General features: G+C 43.4%; 1 protein-coding gene and 1 long non-coding RNA gene across 2 annotated transcripts in view; one reads left to right on the top strand and one right to left on the bottom strand.

The window, feature by feature from the left end:
• Positions 1 to 18,062, top strand: part of LOC100427312 (uncharacterized) — a 31,565-nt gene extending 13,503 nt beyond the window's left edge. Inside the window, exons 6-9 of the mRNA XM_077981537.1 lie at positions 3,194 to 3,281; positions 6,743 to 6,869; positions 11,955 to 14,719; positions 17,277 to 18,062. Coding sequence (XP_077837663.1) covers positions 3,267 to 3,281; positions 6,743 to 6,869; positions 11,955 to 13,663 — 1,851 coding nt within the window. The 5' untranslated portion in view covers positions 3,194 to 3,266 and the 3' untranslated portion in view covers positions 13,664 to 14,719; positions 17,277 to 18,062. The remainder of the gene's footprint in view (positions 1 to 3,193; positions 3,282 to 6,742; positions 6,870 to 11,954; positions 14,720 to 17,276) is intronic.
• Positions 17,550 to 23,919, bottom strand: LOC144337318 (uncharacterized). The gene is made up of 2 exons (XR_013410292.1): positions 21,796 to 23,919; positions 17,550 to 18,423 (listed from the first exon to the last, which is right to left on the bottom strand). It is a non-coding gene; the product is annotated as an uncharacterized LOC144337318 (long non-coding RNA).
• Positions 23,920 to 24,148: the final 229 nt, after the last annotated feature.

Here is a 24,148-nt window from a genome sequence, read left to right on the forward strand (position 1 = left end):
GAGCTCTGGAAGCCCACACTATTTATTGGTGGTCAAACAAAGAAGCAGGTGGTGTGACTGTGGGGGTTGAAAGGAAGTGGTGCATCCAGCACATGATCTACAGGTGTGTGGTTTAGCATTTATATGGAACACGTTCTGTACTTGAGATCACGGGGAACATGTTCTTCTAGTTTAAGATATAATCATTTAATGAGCCTGGGAGTGGTAGAAGCAAGGAACCAGCAAGTGTGGGCACATTCCAGAAGCCACAAGGGGTTTTATGCCCTGAGCCCTGGATTCCATCCAAGCCATGAGGCATTTTATGCCCTGGGCTTAGATTATGGTGCAGCAGGGCAACCTTCCACCCTTTGGCACAGAGCTTGGTGTTCCAAAGGCCACAAGGGGTTTTAACCCTGGACCCCAGCATGTTCCAAGACTCTTTTTATATTATATCAGACTAGCAAGCCCTGTCTCAGGTTTTCCCCAACACGGAATGCTATTCTAAAAGTGCCCATGTATTTTTTTTTTTTTTGACATGGTGTTTCACTCTTGTTGTTCAGGCTAGAGTGCAATGATGCGATCTAGGCTCACTACAACCTCTGCCGCCTGGGTTCAAGTGATTCTCCTGCCTCAGCCTCCTGAGTACCTGGAATTACAGGCACCCGCCACCACACCTGGCTAAATTTTTGGATTTTTAGTAGAGACGGGGTTTCACCATGTTGGCCAGGCTCGTCTCAAACTCCTGACCTTGGGTGATCTACCTGCCTCTACCTCCCACAGTGCTGAGATTACAGGCATGATCCATTGCACCTGGTCACCCATGTATTCTTGATTGAAAAAATTTGCTTATGTCTTAGTTCTACAGCTGACCTTCTTTTCACCGTTTTCAAGGTCAATAGCTGTGTGTTCACACTTCTGCATTTTATAACTGTAAGTGTGATTTTCTTGTAAGGAAGAATTAAATGTCGGGAATCAGTGGCATCAGAACCTTGCAAAAGAAGTTTCTTTAGCCCAGGCATGTGAAAGATGCTTCTCTAACTTTCAAGGATAGGGGTGTTAAAGACCAACCCTCCCATTAGCCCTTCCAGGCCCCCATGTAAGAATTCAGGCACACCTTCTCACTCATCTCAGACCTTCTCAGGGTAACTTAGTGAAAATTTCTCTTTCTCTGAGCCCCAATGAGCCTCCCTGCAACTTGGAGATGAAGGGCTAGACCAGAAACGCTCAATTCGAGTGACCCTGGCCCCTGAAATGATTGGCAAAATAGAGTGTGTGCCTGGGCGTGGCTTTTCTTCTGGGAGAGGGGAGTGACCAGTTGTAATTAGAATTTTAAATGGGATGCAGTACCCTAAAAATGACAAATAAATAAAACACAAAAGAATGGAAGAAACAGAGGTATAGACTCAGACACAGAGATCATCTTCAGGGCCTTTCTCTGTATGAGGATATCACAGCGAAATCTAAAGCAGTCATGTCAGTCCCTGGCAGGGAACCCTCCACCGGCTTCCCGTGTTCCCCAGGACAAAAGCCCAATTCCTCACTGTGGCTCCACAGCCCTGTGTCCAGGGCCCCTGCCAGTGTCCAGCCTCCTCCTGGGAGCTTGCCCCTGTCTCCTGAATCCCTCTGCCCCAGTCACATTTGCTTTCTTTTTTCCCAAACATCAAAACCCTTCCTGTCTCAGGTCATTGTCCCTGCTCTTACCCTACGTCCCTAAATGATCACGACACTGTCCCTTTCCTCCTCGTTCAGGTCTAGGTTCAGAGCTGTCTCTCATGCCCTCCCACCCCCATCTGGAGTTCCCTTTGCCCATCAGTCTCTCTTTTTTTTTTTCTTTTGAGACGGAGTCTGGCTCTGTCACCCAGGCTGAAGTGCAGTGGCCAGATCTCAGCTCACTGCAAGCTCTGCCTCCCGGGTTTACGCCATTCTCCTGCCTCAGCCTCCCGAGTAGCTGGGACTACAGGCGCCCGCCACCTCACCCGGCTAGTTTTTTGTATTTTTTTTTTTCAGTAGAGACAGGGTTTCACCGTGTTAGCCAGGATGGTCTTGATCTCCTGACCTTGTGATCTGCCCGTCTCGGCCTCCCAAAGTGCTGGGATTACAGGCTTGAGCCACCACGCCCGGCCTGCCCTTCAGTCTCTATCACGTTACTCAGGTTTTTTTTATCTCTGCATCAGTCACATCAGAAACGCTTTTTTTTTTTCTTTCTTTCTTTTTTTTTTTTTGAGACAGAGTCTCACTCTATTGCCCAGGCTGTGAGTGCAGTCTGATGATCTTGGCTCACTGTGACCTCTGTTTCCTGGGTTCAAGTGATTCTTGTGCCTCAGCAACCCATGTAGCTGAGATTGCAGGTGTGCGCCACCACACCCAGCTAATTATTGTATTTTTATTTTTATTTTATTTTTGAGTCTCACACTGTCACCCAGGCTGAAGTGCAGTGGCATGATCTTGGCTCACTGCAACCACCACCTCCTGAGTTGAAGCAATTCCCCTGCCTCAGCCTCCTGAGTAGCTGGGAGTACAGACACCCACCAAGCCCAGTTACTTTTTGTATTTTTAGTACAGATGGGGTTTCACCACGTTGACCAGGCTGATCTCTGACTTCTGATCTCAAGTAATCCACCTTCCTTGGCCTTCCAGAGTGCTAGTATTACAGGCATAAGCCACCGTGCCTGGCTCAATTTTTGTGTTTTTAGTAGAGACAGGGTTTCATCGTGTTGGCCAGAGTGGTCTCGAACTCCTGAGCTCAAGCGATCCTCACACCTCAGCCTCCTAAATAGCTGGGACCACAGACACAGACGAGCACAACCATGCCTGGCTAAATTTTAGTATTTTTGGTAGAGATGGGGTTTCACCACGTTGCCCAGGTTGGTCTCAAACTCCTGAGCTCAAGAGATCTACGCACTTTGGCCTCCCAGAGTGCTGGGATGACAGGCGTGAGCCACCGCACCCAGCACCTGCATGGGGTTTGGTCAGGTCTGGTCTGTGCCCTGAAGGGGAGCTCATTCCAGCCCAGGTTCCCACTGCTGCAGCGTGTGTGGGGGCTTCTCCAGGAGGGGAGCGGGAGTTTTCCTGTAGGAGTTTATCGTCCCTGGTGCGGTGGGCAGCAGAGGGGACCGTATTTCCTCAGGGTGAGGTGTCCTTCGTATGTGTTGTTGTGTTACAGGGAGGGGGTATGTTGATTCTGAGCAATAAACAACATATTTTTAACATTCAGGATTGATTTCTAAAGACTCTTGGTCCATGAGGAAGAAACCCGGAAGAGGAAGAGGAAAGCAGAGGAGTCAGGGATGGCTCCTCCTCAGGTGAGATGATATTTCGGTGGATTGTTCTGTCTCCTTCCTTTCAGAAACGCTGGGCCTTGGAGTTGGGAATCTTCTCTGAGTCTGAAGCGTCCTGCCTGACAGGTTTGCTCACACTCACCCGTGCCTTCCCTCAGTCCCTCTCATCTCGCTTAGATTCCATCTCTCGTGACCCAGTGACATGAACTTGGGAAGAGGCGGCACTGGGCATGGGCCTGGGAAGGGCTCACACCAGACATGGATGGAGACGGGGTGAGGGTCCCGTGGTGTCAGTGCTGCTGAGCAGCCTGGATTGTTCAGGGGCCACATCTGGATGCACTGTCAGCTCTCTGTGGACCAGGATTAGAGCAGCTGCCAATGGAAGTCATGTATTCACGTGCACAAAGTACCTGGTACATTCTAGAAAAGGTGCCCATTATGGGGAAATCTTTTCTCCCTGATTTTATACTACATTTTTAGGTAATTGAGTGAGTTACTGCGTTTCTGATTCCAAAAAAATCTTAATAATTAGAATGGAAAGTTCATACACAGACATGAATGATACAAGGTGTTTTACTCCATCATTAAGAATAGGAAATCTACCTAAATAATAGCAGGCGATTCATTAAACCATTCTTAGTGCATTAAGCTCATGGAGTCTGTGGTTTCATTAAACATGGTTATAACTTGTATTATCATTATTATTATATTGTGATAATATTATATTTTAAATATATGTAGTCTTGCTCTGTCACCCAGGCTGAAGTGCAGCGGCATGATCTTGGCTCACGGCAACCTCCACCTTCCAGGTTCAAGTGATTCTCTTGCCTCAGCCTCCCAATTAGCTGGGATTATAAGCACGCATCACCATGCCCAGCTAGTTTTCTGGTATTTTTATTAGTGACGAATATCACCATGTTGGCCAGGCTGGTCTCAAACTCCTAACCTCAGGTGATCTGCCCGCCTCAGCCTCCCAGAGTGCTGAGATTACAGGCACGAGCCACTGTTCCCAGCCCCACCAATTATTATTAAATACATATTTTTATATTTAAACATCACATGATGAATATATTTGTTTTGTGGTAAAACTCCAAGCAAAGCTGCAGCTTAGACCTTTGGCCATAAAGCATCTCCGTTCCCAGTCACGTCCTCCATCCTCCTTCCAGCTTCACTGGGGAGCCGCTACTGTCAGTTCTGTGCCAGGTGTCAGAGCTAGTCTCGTACTCGTGTATTTCTGCATCGTTACGAGACTTAGAAAAAAATTCTGCAGTAAATTAAAAAAAAAACAATACTTTTTTACAAAAATTAGCCGGGCGTGGTGGCACATGCCTGTAATCCTAGCTACTCAGGAAGCTGAGGCAGAAGAATCACTTGAACCTGGGAGGCAGAAGTTGCAGTGAGCTGAGACTGTGGCACTGCACTCCAGCCTGGGCACAGAGCAAGACTCTGTCTCAAAAAAAAAAAAAAAAAGTTTTTATGTTTATGTTTTCACTTTAGGTTTGGGGCACGCGTGAAGGTTTGTTACACAGGTAAACTAGTGTCATCGGGGTTTGTTGTACAGATTATTTCATCACTCTGGTGTTAAGCCCCGTACCCAATAGTTATTTTTTATTTATTTATTTTTTTGAGACTGAGTTTTGCTCTTGTTGCCCAGGCTGGAGTATAATGACATGATCTCAGCTCACTGTGACCTCCGCCTCCCAGGTTCAAGCAATTCTCCTGCCTCAGCCTCCCAAGTAGCTGAAATTACAGGAGCCTGCTACCACGCCTTGCTAGTTTTTGTATTTTTAGTAGAGACAGGGCTTCACCATGTTGGCCAGGCTGATCTTAAACTCCTGACCTCAAGTGATCCACCCGCCTTGGCCTCCCAAAGTGCTGGGATTACAGGCATGAGCCTCTGCATCCAACCCTAGTATTTATTTTTTCTGCTTCCCACCCTCCACTCTCAAGTAGACCCCAGTGTCTTGTTTTCTTCTTTGTGTTCCAGTAAATATTTTACTTTGATATTTGTTCCTGCTGGTTGTGAATTTACATGTTGTCATGTTAGTAAACATGGCTAGCTTGCTGTTTGGCATCTGCAGTGGAAATGGACTGAATGACAACATGTGGGTCCTTTGCGATTTTTCCCTGTATAAAGAGTGCCATAGTGGTTCCTTCTGTGCACGCCTGCATTCCTACAGATATCTGAACATTCCTCCAGGTTGGGCAGTTGAAAGGTTGATTGCTTCCTCTAGGATGGGGCATTTCCTGTTTTCTTACATCCAACAAGATCCCCCCTGCCCGCAGCTGCCAAAGTGTCCTTTTCCAGCAAGATGAGATTCCTCTTCAGTTAAACACAACTTGCTACTTTTTATATTTTTAAACACTTTATATATATACACACACCCACACACATAACACACACACACATATACATACATACACACACACAAATGTATATATTTTGAACAACTTTTACAATTTGAAAATCTGGGAAAAATGACAACCCTTTGTATTAACATCTAGTTTTTTGTGTGTGTAGGTTTCATTATTTTGTTGATATATATATGTATATATATAATGGATTTTCATCCTTTGAGTAATCTAGTTTTCATGTATTTTCTTTTATTTTGAGACTGGGTCTCACTGTGTTGCCCAGGCTGGAGCACAGTGGCACGATCTTAGCTCACTGCAACTTCCACCCTCAGGCTCAAGCCATCCTCCTGCCTCAGGCTCCCAGGTAGCTGGAACCACAGGTGCCTGCCACCATGCCCGGCTAATTTTTTTTTTTTTTTTTGAGATGGAGTCTCTGTTCCCCAGGCTGGAGTGCAGTGGCACTATTTCGGATCACTGCCACCTCTGCCTCCCAGGATCAAGCAATTCTGCTGCGTCAGCCTCCCGGGTAGCTGGGATAACAGGCATGTGCCACCGTGCCCAGACAGATTTTAGTTTCTGATCTTTCACTATGGACGTTGTCATCTCTGAAGACATCACTCATACTCTGTCTCATCTAGATACTGAATGTCACTTGATGTGTCAATAAAAGTTTCTGGGCCGGGCATGGTGGATCGCGCCTGTAATTCCAGCACTTTGAGAGTCTGCGGCAGGCGGATCACAAGGCCAGGAGTTTGAGGCCAATATGGTGAAACCCCGTTTCTACTAAAAATAGAAAAATTAACTGGTCATAGTGGTGCACACCTGTAATTTCAGCTACTCAGGAGGCTAAGGCAAGAGAATCGCTTGATCCTGGGAGGTGGAGGTGGCAGTGCACCGAGAACATGCCACTGCACTCCAGCCTGGGCACTCAGTGAGACTCCACCTGAAAAAAAAAAAAGTATAATAAAACACAACTGAGAAGACAAAACGTGGTGGAAAATCCCTCACTCAGATTTGTCAGAACATTCACTGCAATTAATCCCTGCTTTCCCCATCTCTCCTCTTCTCATTTTCTGTAAAGATAAGAACTCCTCCCATAACCATTTGCTTAAAATGTGTTTTCATTCCAGGGTCTATTGACATTCAGGGATGTGGCCATAGAATTCTCTCAGGAGGAGTGGAAATGTCTGGACCCTGCTCAGAGGACTCTGTACAGAGAGGTGATGGTGGAGAATTATAGGAACCTGGTCTCCCTGGGTGAGGATAACTTCCCTGCTGGGGGTGTGCCCTTGTGTATCTTTGTATTTTCTCTTTTTTTTAGATACAGCGTCTTGCTCTGTCCCCCAGGGTGGAGTGCAATGGTGGGATCAGGGCTTGCTGCAGTCTTGAATTCCTGGGCTCAAGTGATTGTCCCACCTCAGCCTCCCCCAGTAGCTGGTATAGGTGCATGCCACCATGCCGGGCTACTTTTTTAGTTTAGTTTTTTGTGTTTTTTTGTTTTTTGTTTTTGTTTTTGTTTTTGTTTTTACAGACAGGTGCTTGCTGTATTGTTGAAGTTGGTCTTGATCTCCTGGGCTCAAGAGATCTTTCTCGGCCTCCCTAGTAGCTGGGATTACAGGCGCCAACCCCCATAACTAATTATTGGCTTTTATTTTTTAAATTTTTGCATATGTGTGTCCTTAAGGCCAATATGAGTCTTCTGCAGAGAACACGTAGTTGGTTCCTGTTGATTGAGCCAGTCTTTGCCTTCTGAGTGCAGAGTTAAATATTTGCATTTGAAGTATTCCTGATGGAGAAGACCTTACCATTGCCTTTCTGTTACTTATTATCTGTATTTCTTGTAGGTTTTTTTTTTTTGTTCTTCATTTCTCATTTACTACTTTTTGTGTTTAATTGCTTTTTTGTGTAGACATGTTTGGCTCCCTTCTTATTTACCTTTTTGTTTGTTTGTTTATGACGGAGTCTCACTCTATCGCCCAGGCTACAGGGCAGTGGCGTCATCTTGGGTCACTGCAACTGGCTCCGCCTCTCCAGCTCAACCGATCCTTGTGCCCCAGTGGCTCACGCCTGTAATCCCAGCACTTTGGGAGGCTGAGGCGGGGAAATCACCTGAGGTCAGGAGTTCAAAACCAGCCTGGCTAACATGGCAAAACTCCGTCTCTACTAAAAATACAAAAATTAGCTGGACACGGTGGTGGGCGCCTGTAATCCTGCTACTCAAGAGGCTGACGCAGGAGAATCGCTTGAACCTGGGAGGCGGAGGTTGCAGTGAGCTGAGATTGTGCCACTGCACTCCAACCTGGGCGACAGAACAAGACTGTGTCTCAAAAAAAAAAAAAAAAAATTGCATAACCTGCAAAAACTAATTTTTCTCCACCAGAACTCTTTGTTTATGTCAGAATTATTTCTGTGTATGTTGCGTTTTCATCAACATATACGTATATTGTGTTTTCATGTTTTCTTCTAAATAACAGGAAAAAAAGTTGAATTATGAAGAAAAGGTGTACTTATAACAGTTTCTGTATCTGTCCTTTTATTTGCCTATTAATTGATTGATTGATTGATTGATGAGACGAAGTTTTGTTCTTTTCGCCCATGCTGCAGTGCAATGACACAATCTTGGGTCACTCCAACCTCCAACTCCCAGGTTTAAGTGATTCTCCTGCCTCAGTCCCCCAAGTAGATGGGACTACAGGCACGTGTCACCACACCCGGCTATTTTTTTTTTTTTTTGTAGAGGCGGAGTCGGGGTTTCACTGTGTTAGCCAGGATGGTCTTGATCTCCTGACCTCGTGATCCTCCTGCCTCAGCCTCCCAAAGTGCTGGGATTACAGACGTAAATCACTGTGCCCAGCTGGCCTCAAAGTTTTTAAAACATGTTATTGCTATTAGATGGCTTCAAGTATTGCAAGATTTATAGTACAGGCTCTAAACTTCCTTTGCTTAATAAGATTTGTCAACCTTCGGTGATGTTGATGATGAGATGCTTCCTTTCGTGTCCCAGTCATTTCACTGTCCTCTCAGAAATGCCTTCGACTGACCAGCCAAGGTGGGTCATGCCTCTAATCCCAGCAGTTTGGAATGCCGAGGTGGGCAAATCACTTGAAGTCAGGAGTTTGAGACCAGTCTGGCCAACATGGTGAAATCTCAAATCTACTAAATACGAAAAATTGGCCAGGTATAGTGGTTCACGCCTGTAATCCCAGCAGTTTGGGAGGCCAAGATGGGCAGATCACCTGAGTTCAGGAGTTTGAGACCAGCCTGGCCAACATGGTGAAACCCCGTCTCTACTAAAAGTACAAAAATTAGCTGGGCGTGGTGGCACCCAGCCCTTATCCCAAGTACTGGAGAGGCTGAGGCAGGAGAATTACTTGAATCCGGCAGGTGAAGGGTTGCAGTGAGCCAAGATTCCCCCACTGCACTCCAGTCCAGGCGACAAAGACAGACTCTGGGCTAAGGCGGGAGAATCTCTACATTCCAGCCTGGGTGATAGAGTGTGACTCGGTCTCAAAAACAAACAAAAAAAGAAATAAACTGGGAGGCTTCAGACACAGAAAATTATTTCTCATGAATTTGGAAAGGGGGAAATCCAAGAGCAAGGTGCCAGCCACATTGTTCCTGGTGATGGCCTTCTTCATGGTTTACCCCAGCCATCTTCCTGCCGTGTCCTGACCTGGTGGAAAGAAGAACAGGAAATGAGCTCTTTAATATGTCTTTTTATAAAAGCACTGGTCCTGCTCACGGTAGTCAACACCCATGACCAAATTCTCTCAGAGGCCCCATCTGCAGGAACATCCTATTGGAGAATAAGAAATCCAAACATGGCTTTTGGCCAAGAAGAACATTCATGAAAAGCATCATATTGTTTTTACTGTGCATCTTGTCATATACAATGTTTTTGCTGATCTCAGTTTATAAATTTTCCCAGTGCACATTCTATGTTTTATATTTTATGCTAGTGAACTAGATAACTAAGGGCAATGCATGTATTTAGAATTGCTGTATTTCCTGGCTGTTTCATAATTGTAGCTGTGACATCATAATTGCACCCTCTGACACTGTTAGTCAATTCTTTTTTTTTTTTTGAGACGAAGTCTCACCCTTTCACTCAGGCTGGAGGGCAATGGTGCGATCTTGGCTCACTACAACCTTGGCCTACTAGGTTCAAACGGTGCTCCTGCCTTAGCCTCCCAAGTAGCTGAGATTACAGGTGCATGCCACCATGCCCAGCTAATTTTTTTGTATTTTTAGTAAAGTTAGGGATTCACCATGTTGGCCAGGCTACTCTTGAAATCCTGACCTCATGATCTGCCCGCCTCGATCTCACAAAGTGCTGGGATTACAGGCATGAGCCACCGCGCCCTGCCGTTAGTTAATTCCTATTCCTTATAATGCTGTGTATTTTTTTAACCTCATACATCAGAAGGTAGTGATCTTAACATGTATTTCAGTTCTTTTTCTTTGAGACGGAGTCTCGCTCTGTCGCCCAGGCTGGAGTGCAGTGGCCGGATCTCAGCTCACTGCAAGCTCCGCCTCCCAGGTTTACGCCATTCTCCTGCCTCAGCCTCCCCAGTAGCTGGGACTACAGGCGCCCACCACCTCGCCTGGCTAGTTTTTTGTATTTTTTAGTAGAGACGGGGTTTCACCATGTTAGCCAGGATGGTCTCGATCTCCTGACCTCGTGATCCGCCCGTCTCGGCCTCCCAAAGTGCTGGGATTACAGGCTTGAGCCACCACGCCTGGCTGTATTTCGGTTCTTATATTGTGTGCTGGTGGTAAATAGAAGTTGTGGCTTTTTTGTTAACAGGGAATTGTTTAGAATTCTGCAGGTTGTATAAATGTACTTGTTATTTGCTTGCTAGTTTTATGGGTTACAATATTTTACTAACTAATTTTTATGATTGTACATAAGGCTTTTCGGTATGTGGTATGCAACATAACTGACACAGTCCACTAGGTAATGTCACTTTTTTTTTTTTTTTTTTTTTGAGATGGAGTTTCACTCTTTTGCCCAGGCCTGAGTGCAATGGCGTGATCTTGGCTCGCTGCAACCTCTGCCTCCTGCGTTCAAGTGATTCTTCTGCCTCAGCCTTCCCGAGTAGCGGGGATTACAGGCATGAGCCACCACACCCAGCTAATTTTGTATTCTTAGTAGAGATGGAGTTTCTCCATGTTTGTCAGGCTGGTCTCAAAGTCCTGACCTCAGGTGATCCACCTGCCTCGGCCTCCCAAAGTGCTAGGATTACAGGTGTGAGCCACCACGCCTGGCATTAATGTCACATTAACTAGGGCACTGTGGCTCATGCCTGCAATCCCAGGACTTTGGGAAGCAGAGGCGCGTGGATCATTGAGGTCAAAAGTTCGAGGCCAGCCTGGCCAAAATGGTGAAACCCTGTATCTACTAAAATTACAAAAATTAGCCAAGCATGCTGGCACATCCCTGTAATCCCAGGTACTCAGGAGGCTGAGGCAAGAGAATGGCTTCAACCCAAAAGGTGGAGGTTGCAGTGAGCCGAGATCAGGCCATGGCACTCCAGCCCGTTGTGACAAAGTGAAACTTCATCTCAAAAATATAAAAATACAAATTTTTTTTTTAAAAAAAAGTCGCAATATGCCTTTTCTGCATAGATATAGGTAATTTTATGACAGTTATTCAGGAAAATATTGTATTAACTTTTTTTTTTTTTTTTGAGATAAAGTCTCACTTTTTTACCCAGGCTGAAGTACAGTGTTGCAATCTCAGCTCAGTGCAACCTCTGCCTCTTGGGTTCAAGCCATTCTTGTGCCTCAGCCTCCTGAGTAGCTGGGACTACAGACGTAGGCCACCACGCCTGGCTAAATTTTGTAATATTTTCTTATCTTTTCAGTGCTATGATTGTTTGACAATATAGAATTTCCATTGATTTTGGTTATCTTTACATGAGCTTGTTGTGGATTGTTTACCAATATCGTATATCCTGTGGTCCTTTAGCATTTATTTGTATACAGTAAATATGCTGTAAATATGAAGAATATATACTTTTTATTGATTGACAGTGATATGTTTTTTGCAAACTGTTAGACATTTTAGGGTCACAGTGGAAAAATACTTCTTACTTTAGGCTTTCACACATTTGTGCCCTGTCAGTGTTTTGTCGTGATACTAGGAAATAGGCTTCCGTAGAAATTATTTGAAGCACATGTAATAGCCCTTTATTTATTAAAGAATCTTACTCCTTTTGTGTTCTTAAACTTTGAAGATCATGTTTGGGAAGTTTAAAATAAGTATTGTTTTTTGTGTCATATTTACACATTTTAGTATGCCTTATCGTCTGTACACCTACTGGTGTTTATATTTTGTAGATATCTCTTCCAAATGCATGATGGAGTTCTTGTCAACTGCACAAAGCAATAGAGAAGTGCTCCACACAGGAACATTGGAAAGACATGAAAGTCATCACATTGGAGACTTTTGCTTTCAGGAAATTGAGAAAGATATTCATAACTTCGAGTTTCAGTGGCAAGAAGATGAAAGAAATAGCCATGAAGCACCCATGACAAAAATCAAAAAGTTGACAGGTAGTACAGACCGATATGATCAAAGGCATGCTGGAAACAAGCCTATTAAAGATCAGCTTGGATCAAGCTTTCATTCACATCTGCCTGAACTGCACGTATTTCAGACTGAAGGGAAAATTGATAATCAAGTCGAGAAGTCTATCAACGATGCTTCCTCAGTTTCAACATCTCAAATAATTTCTTGTAGACCCAAAACCTATGTTTCTAATAACTATGGGAATAATTTCCTGAATTCTTCATTACTCACACAAAAACAGGAGGTACACATGAGAGAAAAGTCTTTCCAATGTAATGAGAGTGGCAAAGCCTTTAATTGTAGCTCACTCTTAAGGAAACATCAGATAATCCATTTAGGAGAGATACAATATAAATGTGATATATGTGGCAAGGTCTTTAATCGGAAGCGAAACCTTACATGCCATCGTAGATGTCACACTGGTGAGAAACCTCACAGGTGTAATGAGTGTGGCAAGTCCTTCAGCCAGACGTATTCCCTTACTTGCCATCGTAGACTTCATACTGGAGAGAAACCTTACAAATGTGAAGAATGTGACAAAGCTTTCAGTTTCAAATCAAACCTTAAAAGACATAGGAGAATTCATGCTGGAGAGAAACCATACAAGTGTAATGAATGTGGCAAGAACTTTAGTCAGACGTCATCCCTTACATGCCATCGTAGACTTCATACTGGAGAGAAACCTTACAAGTGTAATGAGTGTGGCAAGACCTTTAGTCGAAAGTCATCCCTTACATGCCATCATAGACTCCATACTGGAGAGAAACCTTACAAGTGTAATGAGTGTGGTAAGACCTTCAGTCAGGAGTTAACCCTTAAATGCCATCGTAGACTTCATACTGGAGAGAAACCTTACAAGTGTAATGAATGTGGCAAAGTTTTTAATAAAAAAGCGAACCTTGCACGTCATCATAGACTTCATACTGGAGAGAAACCCTACAAGTGTACTGAGTGTGTCAAGACATTCAGTCGAAATTCAGCCCTCGTAATTCATAAGGCTATTCATATTGGAGAGAAAGGTTACAAATGTAATGAATGTGGCAAGACGTTCAGTCGAATTTCAGCCCTTGTAATTCATACAGCAGTTCATACTGGAGAGAAACCTTACAAGTGTAATGAATGTGGTAAGGGTTTTAATCGAAAAGCACACCTTGTATGCCATCATAGACTTCATACTGGAGAGAAACCCTACAAGTGTAATGAATGTGGCAAGGTTTTTAATCGAAAAACACACCTTGCACATCATCATAGGCTTCATACTGGAGATAAACCTTACAAGTGTAATGAATGTGGCAAGGTTTTTAATCAAAAAGCACACCTTGCACGTCATCATAGACTTCATACGGGAGAGAAACCTTACAAGTGTAATGAATGTGGCAAGGTTTTTAATCAAAAAGCAAACCTTGCACGTCATCATAGACTTCATACTGGAGAGAAACCTTACAAGTTTAATGAGTATGGCAAAGTTTTTAATTGAAAAACAAAGCTTGCACATCATAATACAATTCATACTGGAAAGAAACCTTACAAGTGCAGTGAGTGTGGCAAGACCTTCCGTCACAATTCAGTCCTTGTAATTCATAATTCATACTGGAGAGAAACCTTACAAGTGTAATGAATGTTGCAAAATTTTTAATCAAAAAGCAAATCTTGCATGTCATCATAAACTTCATAGTGGAGAGAAACCTTAGAAATGTGAAGCATGTGACCAAGTTTACAGTAGCAAATCAAGCCTCGAAAGACAGGAGAATTCATACTGGAGAGAAAGCTTACAAAGGTGAAGAATGTGACAAAGTTTTCAGTCACAAGTCAAACTATGAAAGACATAAAAGAATTCATACTGGAGAGAAACCATAAAATTGTAAGAGTTTGTGTCAAGGCTTTCGGGCGTGATTCACACCTGGTACAACATACTAGAATTTATACTGGAGAGAAACCTTACAAGCGTAATAAGACTGGCAGAGCCTTGATGAGCAGTCAACACTTATTCACCATCAGGCAATCCATGATGAAGGAGACTTTACTAATGTAATGATTGTCACCAAGGCTTCAGTAAGGCTACAACCACTGCAAATCGTTGGAGAACCCATAATGAAGAGAGATCATACAAGTGTAATAATTGGCAAATTTTTCAGATATCGTCCATACCTTGCAATTCATTGGCAAACACATACTGGAGAGAAACCTTACAAATGTCATGATTGAGGTAGGGTCTTCAGTCACGCTTCATCATATGCAAAACATAGGAGAATTCATATAGGAGAGAAACCTCACAAGTGTGATGATTGTGGCAAAGCCTTTATTTCACGTTCACACCTCATTACACATCAGAGAATCCATACTGGACAGAAATCTTACAAATGGCATCAGTGTGGCAAGGTTTTCAGGCAGACTTCACTCCTTGCAGAACATCAGAAAATTCATTTTTGAGGTAATTGTTCCAAATGCAACGAGTATAGCAAACCATCAAGCATTAATTGACATTAAAGTGTTTATGTTAAGAGGACTGGGCCAGCCGCAGTGTCTCACGCCTGTAATCCCAGCATTTTGGGAGGCCAAGGCAGGTAGATCACTTGAGGTCAGGAGTTTCAGATCAGTCTGGCCAACAGACATGAGCCACTTTTCCCAGTTTGCTTTTTGTTCTTTAACAAAAACTGATAGGGATTTTTTTTTTTTTTTTTTTTTTTTTTTGAGACGGAGTCTCGCTCTGCCGCCCAGGCTGGAGTGCAGTGGCCGGATCTCAGCTCACTGCAAGCTCCGCCTCCCGGGTTCACGCCATTCTCCTGCCTCAGCCTCCCCAGTAGCTGGGACTACAGGCGCCCGCCACCTCGCCCGGCTAGTTTTTTGTATTTTTTTTAGTAGAGACGGTGTTTCACCGTGTCAGCCAGGATGGTCTCGATCTCCTGACCTCGTGATCCGCCCGCCTCGGCCTCCCAAAGTGCTGGGATTACAGGCTTGAGCCACCGCGCCCGGCCACTGATAGGGATTTTTATGGATATTGTGTTGAATCTAAATCACATTGGGTTATATAATTATTTAACAACATTAATTTTTCCAAACCATCAATATGGGTTATATCTCTGTATATGTTTTTAATCATGTTGATCTATGTTTGTAGATATCAAGGTACAAACTTCTCACCTTTTTACTTTTATTCCTAAGTATTTCTTACTTTAAGTTCTCTAGCAAATGGAAGTGTTTTTCAATTTTGTTTTAAAATTGTTTATTGTTAATGTATGGAAATTCAACTAATTTTTGGTGCTGATATTGTGTTGTGCAGATACACTGAATGTGTTTGTTAGTTCCAGTAGTATTTTGACTGACTCTTTGTGATTTTCTACACAGAAGATCGTGTCGTGTCATCTACAAACAAATATAATTTGACTTCTTTCTTTCTGATTTGGATGGGTTTGATTTCTTTTGCTATTTCATTGCTCTGGCTAGGACAGCCAGTATTGATTGAATAGAAGGGGTGAGAGCATTCTTGCATCATGTGAGATCCTAAAGGAAAAGCATTCCATGTTCCTTGCTTTGTTATCTACTCATTGGTCATTTCCTGGATGGTCTTTCTATTGTTGAAGTAAATTTTCTTTTCTATCTATTTTGTTTAGGATTTCCATGATTAGTGGATGTTGAATTTTGTGAAATACTTTTTCTCCATCTATTGAGATGATGTGGTTTTCATCTTTCATTTTGTTCAAGTGAAATATCACATTGATTTGCTTGAATATGTTGAACCATCCTTGCATTCCAGAAATAAGTGGCACTTGAATATCTACAATCCTTTCTATATCCTCTTGAATACAGTTTGCTAGTACAAGGGGTCTTCAAGAAGTTCATGGAAAAATACGTATTTTGCATATTATGAGAAAAATCATGTGTGAATTTCCCAGTTTTTGCACCAAAATAAACTGGTACAAATCTGTTATGTCTGAAGAGGATCTAGTTTGAGGCACTCAGAAAGATAAGACATGAGTTTGAAAAGAGACTCTATCTGCTGGACACAGTGGCTCACGCCTGTAATCCCAGCACTTTGGGAGGCTGAGGCAGGCAGATCACCTGAGATCCAGAGTTTGAGACCAGCCTTGCCAACACGGAGAAACACCGTCTCTACTAAAAATACAAAATTAGCCAGGTGTGGTGGCGCACGCCTGTAGTCCCAGCTACTCTGGAGGCTGAGGCAGGAGAATGGCTTGAACCCGGGAGGCAGAGATTGCTGTGAGCCAAGGTTGCGCCATTGCACTCCAGCCTGGTCAACAAGAGCAAAACTCCGTCTCCAAAAAAAAAAGAAACTCTATCAAAGCAATATAAATCCTGCTAAAATTAAAACAAAAAGAAGCATCAAATTTACAATGAGACCAGATGCAGTGGCTCAGGCCTGTAATCCCAGCACTTTCAGAGGCCGAGACAGGTGGGTCACATGAGCCCAGGTATTCAAGACCAGCCTGGGCAACATGGTGAAATCCCCTTGTCTACAAAAAATACAAACATTAGCTGGGCATGGTGGCATACGCATGCAGGGCCAGCTGCTGTTGAGTCTGCGGTGGGAGGATGGCTCTAGCCTGGGAGGTCAAGGCTGCAGTGAGCTGTGATCATGCCACTGCACTGTAGCATGGGTGATGGAGCAAGATACTGGCTCAAAAAAAGAATATTTATGGTAAGGTTTGGGTAGAGGAATAATGAAATCATTGATGCTTTATGAAAAGTTTATGGAGACAATGTGTAAAATAAATCAACAGTTTGTAAATGGATAACTTATTTTGAGTTGGGACAAGACAATGTTGAAGGTGATGCATGGAGTGGCAGGCACAGCATCCACATCAGTTTTTTTGTTTGTTTTTGTTTTGTTTTGTTTTGTTTTTGAGATGGTGTCTCGCTCTCTCTCCCAGGCTGGAATGCAGTGGCGCGATCTCGGCTCACTGCAACCTCTGCCTCCCAAGTTCAAGTGATTCTCCTGTCTCTGCCTCCTTAGTAGCTGGAACTACAGGCGCCCGCCACCACATCAGCTAATTTTTGTATTTTTAGTAAGGGTTTCACCATATTGGCAAGGCTGGTCTTGAACTCTTGACCTCGCGATCCGCCCGCCTTAGCCTCCCAAAGTGCGGGAATTACAGGTGTGAGCCACCGTGCCCCCTCCACATCAGTTTAAAAAAAAAAAAAAATCTTGTTTGTGCCACAATGAAGAGGACTGACAGGTAACAGCAGAAACAATAATCAGGAGTTCAAGAACAGGCTGATTAACATGGTGAAAACCCATCTCTACTAAAAATGCAAAAATTAGCTGGGTGTGGTGGCAGGTGCCTATAATCCCAGTTACTTAGAAGGCTGAGGCCAGAGAATCACTTGAACCCGGGAGGCGGAGGTTGCAGTGAGCCAAGATGGTGTCATTGCACTCCAGCCTGGGCTACAAGAGCAAAACTTTGTCTCAAAAAAAAAAAAAACATGTCAAGCCCCTTCTCTTCCTGTCCCCTCTCATGGTGTGTACTTGACCCCGCTTCTCGCCAGATCTTCTCACAGGACTTTCAGGATTAAGCGATTCCTGGCCAAGAAACAAAAGCAAAATTGTTCCATTCCCCAGTGGATTCAGAGGAAAACTGATAAGAAAATCCGGTACAACTTTAAAAGAAGACACTGAAGAAGAGCCAAGCTGGGTTTATAAGGAATTGCACATGAGATGACACACATATTTATGCTGTCTGAGCATCACTATCACGTTACCATATCAAGCTGAAAATGTCACCACTGTCTGGAGAGTTGGACATGTTTTATTGGGAATATATTTTTTCTCTCTGAATCTGTTATGAATCCATTGGTTGGCTGGGTTCAGTAATAAATATGTGAGACTTTTCATTTCAAAATAAAAAAGGGAAACTATGTAATTCCATAGAGTACCTTAATTTCTGTATTGCCTTTTTTTTTTTTTTTTTTTTGAGATCGAGACTCCACTGGGTTCAGTGGATCACACCTGTGGTCCTGGCACTTTGGGAGGCTGAGGTGGGAAGATTGCTTGAGACCAGGAGTCTCCTGGGAATCTTCTCATCTCCTAACCCAATTCATGACAGACCCTTGGACTTTACTGTTATGGAAAATCTATATAAAGCAGTATCAGTGTGTCAAAGCATTAGGTCTGTCACAAGCTCGTGAAAGGAAAATAAAAATTACTAAGCCAAAGAGAAAGGTCAGCCTGAGAACTGCATCAGAAAAACCTGCCTCCCATTTTATTCCTAAATGAGATAGCTACAAAGATGAAAATAAAGCTACATAGAGGCCGGGCGAGGTGGCTCACACCTGTAATCCCAGCACTTTTGGAAGCTGAAGCGGGTGGATCACTTGAGGTTGGGACTTTGAGACCAGCCTAACTAACATGGAGATACCCTGTCTCCACTAAAAATACAAAAATTAGCGGGGTGCGGTGGTGTGCGCCTGTAATCCCAGCTACTTGGGAGGCTGAGGCAAGAGAATTGCTTGAGCCCAGGAGGCAGAGCTTGCAGTGAGCCGAGATCACACCACTGCACTCCAGCCTGGATGACAGAGTGAGACTCCATCTAAAAAAAAAAAAAAAAAAAAAAAATTCCAGCAAATATCATATGTTATAATAATTCTTTGCCACAGAAGAGAATCAGTTATGGTAAGTTCCTACCTGGAAATCAAAATGTGAGTTTTTTTTTTTTTTTTTGAGACGGAGTCTCGCTCTGTCGCCCAGGCTGGAGTGCAGTGGCCGGATCTCAGCTCACTGCAAGCTCTGCCTCCCGGGTTCACACCATTCTCCTGCCTCAGCCTCCCGAGTAGCTGGGACCACAGGCGCCGCCACCTCGCCCGGCTAATTTTTTGTGTTTTTAGTGAGACGGGGTTTCGCCGTGTTAGCCAGGATGGTCTCGATCTCCTGACCTTGTGATCCGCCCGTCTCGGCCTCCCAAAGTGCTGGGATTACAGGCTTGAGCCACCGCGCCCGGCCCAAAATGTGAGTTTCTACTCTGTCTTCAGGTGCCTTCCCAGAGATGCCCCCAAATTTTCATACAGCAGTTGGGATATGGGATGGACTGACCCCTGCGAAAAGCCCATATAAAGCAGTTCCCATTTCCCTCCACAAACTGCTGGCTGCCAGTGAAAACTACCTTAGATTTTCGTGCAAATCCCATTATTTTCTGGCCTTCTACAGGATGACAGGGGCCTAGAGGAGGCAGTACTGGGTGGAGTTACCTGGGTGCGCATTTGTTGGAATGTGACATTTTATGGCTACTCGAAAGGTCTGTTATCAGTTGTCTGTCTTGGGGAGAATGTGCAGTCACCATGGTGCAATAATCCTCTATCCAAGGACCACACAGGTCACCACAGGTGCTCAGTCAGCGTGATCCACATGCTGTGATGCGTGCTCTGCCAGGACACAGACGGACCCACTCAGCTCTGTCGATGTGTAAACAGGGAGTGTTGCAATGACGTGGTTTATTCATAATCACCATGGAATCTGATGTGGCGTTTTAAAAAATGCATAGATCTATTGCAGCTGGTATGAAAACATCACTGATTGGCCAGGCATGGTAGCTCACGCCTGTAATCCCAGCACTTTGGGAGGTTGAGGCAGGCAGATCACCTGAGGTCGGGAGTTGGAGACCAGCCTGACCAGCATGGTGAAACCCCATCTCTACTAAAAGTACAAAAGTAGCTGGGCGTGGTTGTGAATGCCTGTAATCCCAGCTATTAGGGAGGCTGAGGCGGGAGAATCACTTGAACCCGAGAGGCAGAGGTTGCGGTGAGCTGAGATTGCGCCGTTGCACTCCCGCTGGGCAACAAGAGTGAAACTCCATCTTAAAAACAAAACAGAACAAAACAAACCCATCACTGATTGGTGAAAGCTACTGAATTAGACAGACACGTAACTCTGTAAATTTATATTTAAATATTGAATCATGAACAATATCTGAATGGTGTGTATATACATATATATTTTGTATGTGATTTCAGATGCAGTTTTAGATATTCTATGAAATTATATAGGCGTAAGGATACACCTCAAACTGATGAAAATTATTGTGTCGATATAAATGGTTACTTTTTATTTTAGTGTTTAAATGTTTTATCGTTACATTTGTTCAGGTGTGTATTAATTTTCTATTTATGCATTGCCACGGTTTACCAGCCATTTACTACAGCACTCATTTATTTTCTCACAGCTCATAGATGAGAAATGTGTCGGGTTTTTCTGGGTACTCTGGTCTCACAAGGCCAAAATCAAAGTCAGAGCCATGGGCTGTATTCTGGAGACTATGGGGGCAGAATTTCCTTCTAAGCCCATTCAGATTGTTGTCAGAATTCATTTCTTTCTCCTGGTTCCCATATATTCAAAATCCAGCACGTGAAATCAGCCTCATGCTCCTGGGTCCTAACTTCCTCCTCTACTGCATCTCTCTGACATACATTTCTGCTTCAAGGCCACATAGGACCCACCCAGATAATCCAAGATAACTTTATTTTCTTTTTCTTCTTCTTCTTCTTCTTTTTTTTTTTTTTTTGAGACTGAGTCTTGCTCTGTCAACGAGGCTGGAGTGCGGTGGCACGATCTCTGCTCATTGCTACATCCACCTCCAGGTTCAAGCGATTCTCCTCCCTCAGCCTCCAGAGTAGCTGGGATTACAGGCGCTCATCACCACTCCCAGCTAATTTTTGTATTTTTAGTAGAGACGGGGTTTCACCATGTCGGCCAGACTAGTCTTGAACTCCTGACCTCAAGTGATCTGCCCGCCTTGGCCTCCCAAAATGCTGGGATTACACACAGGTTTTCTCTTTCAAAGTCAAATGAAGCCAGGCATGGTGGGGGGTGCCTATAATATCAGCTACTGAGGAGGCTGGCGTAGGAGGAACGCTTGAACCCGAGAGGTGGAGGATGCTGTGAGCCAAGATCATGCCACTACACTACAGCCTGGTTGAAGAGCCAGACTCAGTCTCAAAAAAAAAAAAAAAAAAAAATCAAATGACTGGTAACCTTCATTAATCAGTAAATTACCAGCCAATTTCCTTTTGGCAGGTAACAGCATAAACGCAGGAGTAGCACCAGGAGTTGGAGACCTGGCTACATCATTATAGGACCAGTAAACTAATTTTGCACTGAGAAGGTAATTTGTCAACCTAGCTAGAGAATTATTACCATTTGGGATATTTCTGTTAAGAGAAATTGGTATACTATATATTGCTGAACTATATTGGCGATACTATATTTAACATAGTTATATTACTAAACATCAATATAATTATATAGTAATATGTATTTCAATATTGGTGAACTATATGTTTCTATGAAATTTCTATATAATTTGGTATTCAGTTGTACTCACAAGTTTATTGATTTTATTTATTTATTTATTTCATTTTTTTTTTTTTCTTGAGACCAAGTCTTGCTCTGTAGCCCAGGCTGGGGAGCAGTGTTGCGATCTCGGCTCACTGCAACTTCTGCCTTCCGGGTTCAAGCAATTCTCCTCTCTCAACCTTCCAAGTAGCTGGGATTACAGGCACATGCCAGCACGCCCAACTAATTTTTATATTTTTAGTAGAGATGGGATTTCATCATCTTGGCCAGGCTGTTCTCGAACTCCTGACCTCAGGTGATCTGCCTACCTAGGCCTCCCAAAGTGCTAGGATTACAGGCGTGAGCCACCACACCTGGCCATATCTGGACTTCTTATATACCTCCTTCTACTGCGGACTCTACCTGTCAAACTGAAATATAAAATACTCACGTGACCCATCCTTCTGTCTGGATGGTGAGTTCAAAGTGTGCTGGTCATGCCAGTCAGTATTATATGAGAGGGCAGCAGCCAGGCTGCTAGATATGGGCTTGTGGTTCTGTGACCTCACCTGCTCTCACAACTGCAATGATCATTTTACCTGTCACAGCTATGACAGTGCAGTCCTAGGACGCTATTCTTTTTTTTTAAACTTTTTCCCCATTGTAATTACCAAGAAAACATTTACTGATTCCTAGATAGCATCTCCAAAGGGATTTTGGAGTGTCTTCTCCTTGATTCCTGGAGGCAGAGAGGGTCTCACAAGAAGGAAGCAGGAAATACTGAGCTCTGGTATGTCAGGGACTGAACACACACCTGGTATGTCTCAGTGGATTCTCTAAATCCCAGAGAAATCTTTCCACCCAAAGTAGGCTTCCTTACAATATTCAGACCTTTGATGGTTTAGGTTATATGCAGATAAATGGAATCAGGCAACGTAGCTAAGAAGGATTTTGAGAGATTAAAAAAAAAAAAAAGTAAAAGGAAGAACATGAAGCCGTTAGTTCACATTAGAAATTTTGGAAGTCGCTGCTCTGTCTTCCAGAAAATAGACCTAAAGACAGTTATACCATTCAACCCAGCAATCCCGTTACTGGATATATGCCTAAAGGAATATAAATTGTTCTATTATAAAGACACATGCATGTGTATGTTCGTTGCAGCACTATTGACAATAGCAAACATGAAGTCAACCAAAATGTCCATCACTGGTGGACTGGATAAAGAAAATGTGGTACCTGTCCACCATGGAATACTATGCAGTCATAAAAAAAGAATGAGATCATGTCCTTTGCAGGGACATGGATGGAGCTAGAGGTCATTTTCCTTAGCAAACTAACCCAGGAACACAAACCCAAATGCCACATGTTCTCATTTGTAAGTGGGAGGTAAATGACGAGAAGACAGATACATAGAGGGGAACAACACACACTGGGACCTATTGGAGGGTGCAGGGCGAAAGAAGGGAGAGGATCAGGAAATATGACTAATGGGTACTAGAATTAATACCTGGGTGATGAAATGATCTGTACAACAAACTCCCATGACGCACGTTTACCTGTGTAACAAACCTGCTCATGTACCCCTGAACTTCAAAGTCTTTTAAAAACAAAGGAAATCTCGACTCTATCTCTCAGAACCTGGACTAGAGATTCATCTTAACTTCCAATGGATCTCCCATTGACAGTCATAATGAAGTAAGAAGAAGAAGACAGGGAAGAGGCAGTGTAAAACCATGGCAGAAATTTACCAAGGATAAGCTGACTGTACTTCAGCAGTCATTTGCACAGAATCCTTATCCTGATTTTACAACCAGGGAAGAACTGGCTGGACAGTCTCTTGTCCCGTGTTTGTAATTGATAACTGGTTTCAAAATAAAAGAGCCAGACTGCCACCTAGAGAGAGACACAGAATGTTCGCTGCCGGGAAACTGCACGATTCCTTTGCCGAAGGCCGCCCGTTTACAAGAATCCAGGGAAACCAGGTGGAATCTCAGGTGGATGACCCTGAGCAGAACTTCTTGTACCCGGGAAGTTCTACTGCGTGGAACTGGCCACTCTTCCGTGGAGACACAGGGGATTCCCAATTAACATGATGGCTCAAATAACTCTAGCCTTATGAATTAAAAGGAAACTAAGCTGTGATTTGGAGTATCCAGGTGACACAGAAAATGGCCCTTCTCGATTTAGCTCAGCATTATTTCCTCCTCTTTCTGCATCTCCTCCTCAGTATTCTGACAGGGACAAGCCTGAGATGGGGGGAAGCCAGCATGCAAGGCCCTCCCGTTTGCTGTGTGTTCATGGTATGCAGGGAGACAGGCAGCTTAAAAAAAAACGAGAGCTTAAAAAAAAAAGAAAAGCCTAGACCTGTGTAATTTGTATGAGTGTTCTGGGACATACTGTTTATAAAAAATCAAGTTATTGAATAGTTTGATAATACGATAATCATGGAAATAAAGGACAAAGCAGCAAGTAATGATTAAAAAAAAAAAAGAAGAAGGAAATCTAATCTCCAAATCTGCTATTTCAATTTATCAAATGCACAAGATCCCATGCCTTACAGATTTAATTTTCCATATATGTTCTATATTAACACCTTTTACAAAACTCGCCTCAACACTTATTGTTTTAGTTAATGTATGTCCTCATTAATTGATGAGTATATGAACTGAAAATCATGATAAT

This window comes from Macaca mulatta, chromosome 19 (assembly GCF_049350105.2).
Source record: "Macaca mulatta isolate MMU2019108-1 chromosome 19, T2T-MMU8v2.0, whole genome shotgun sequence".
Taxonomy (NCBI): Eukaryota; Metazoa; Chordata; class Mammalia; order Primates; family Cercopithecidae; genus Macaca; species Macaca mulatta.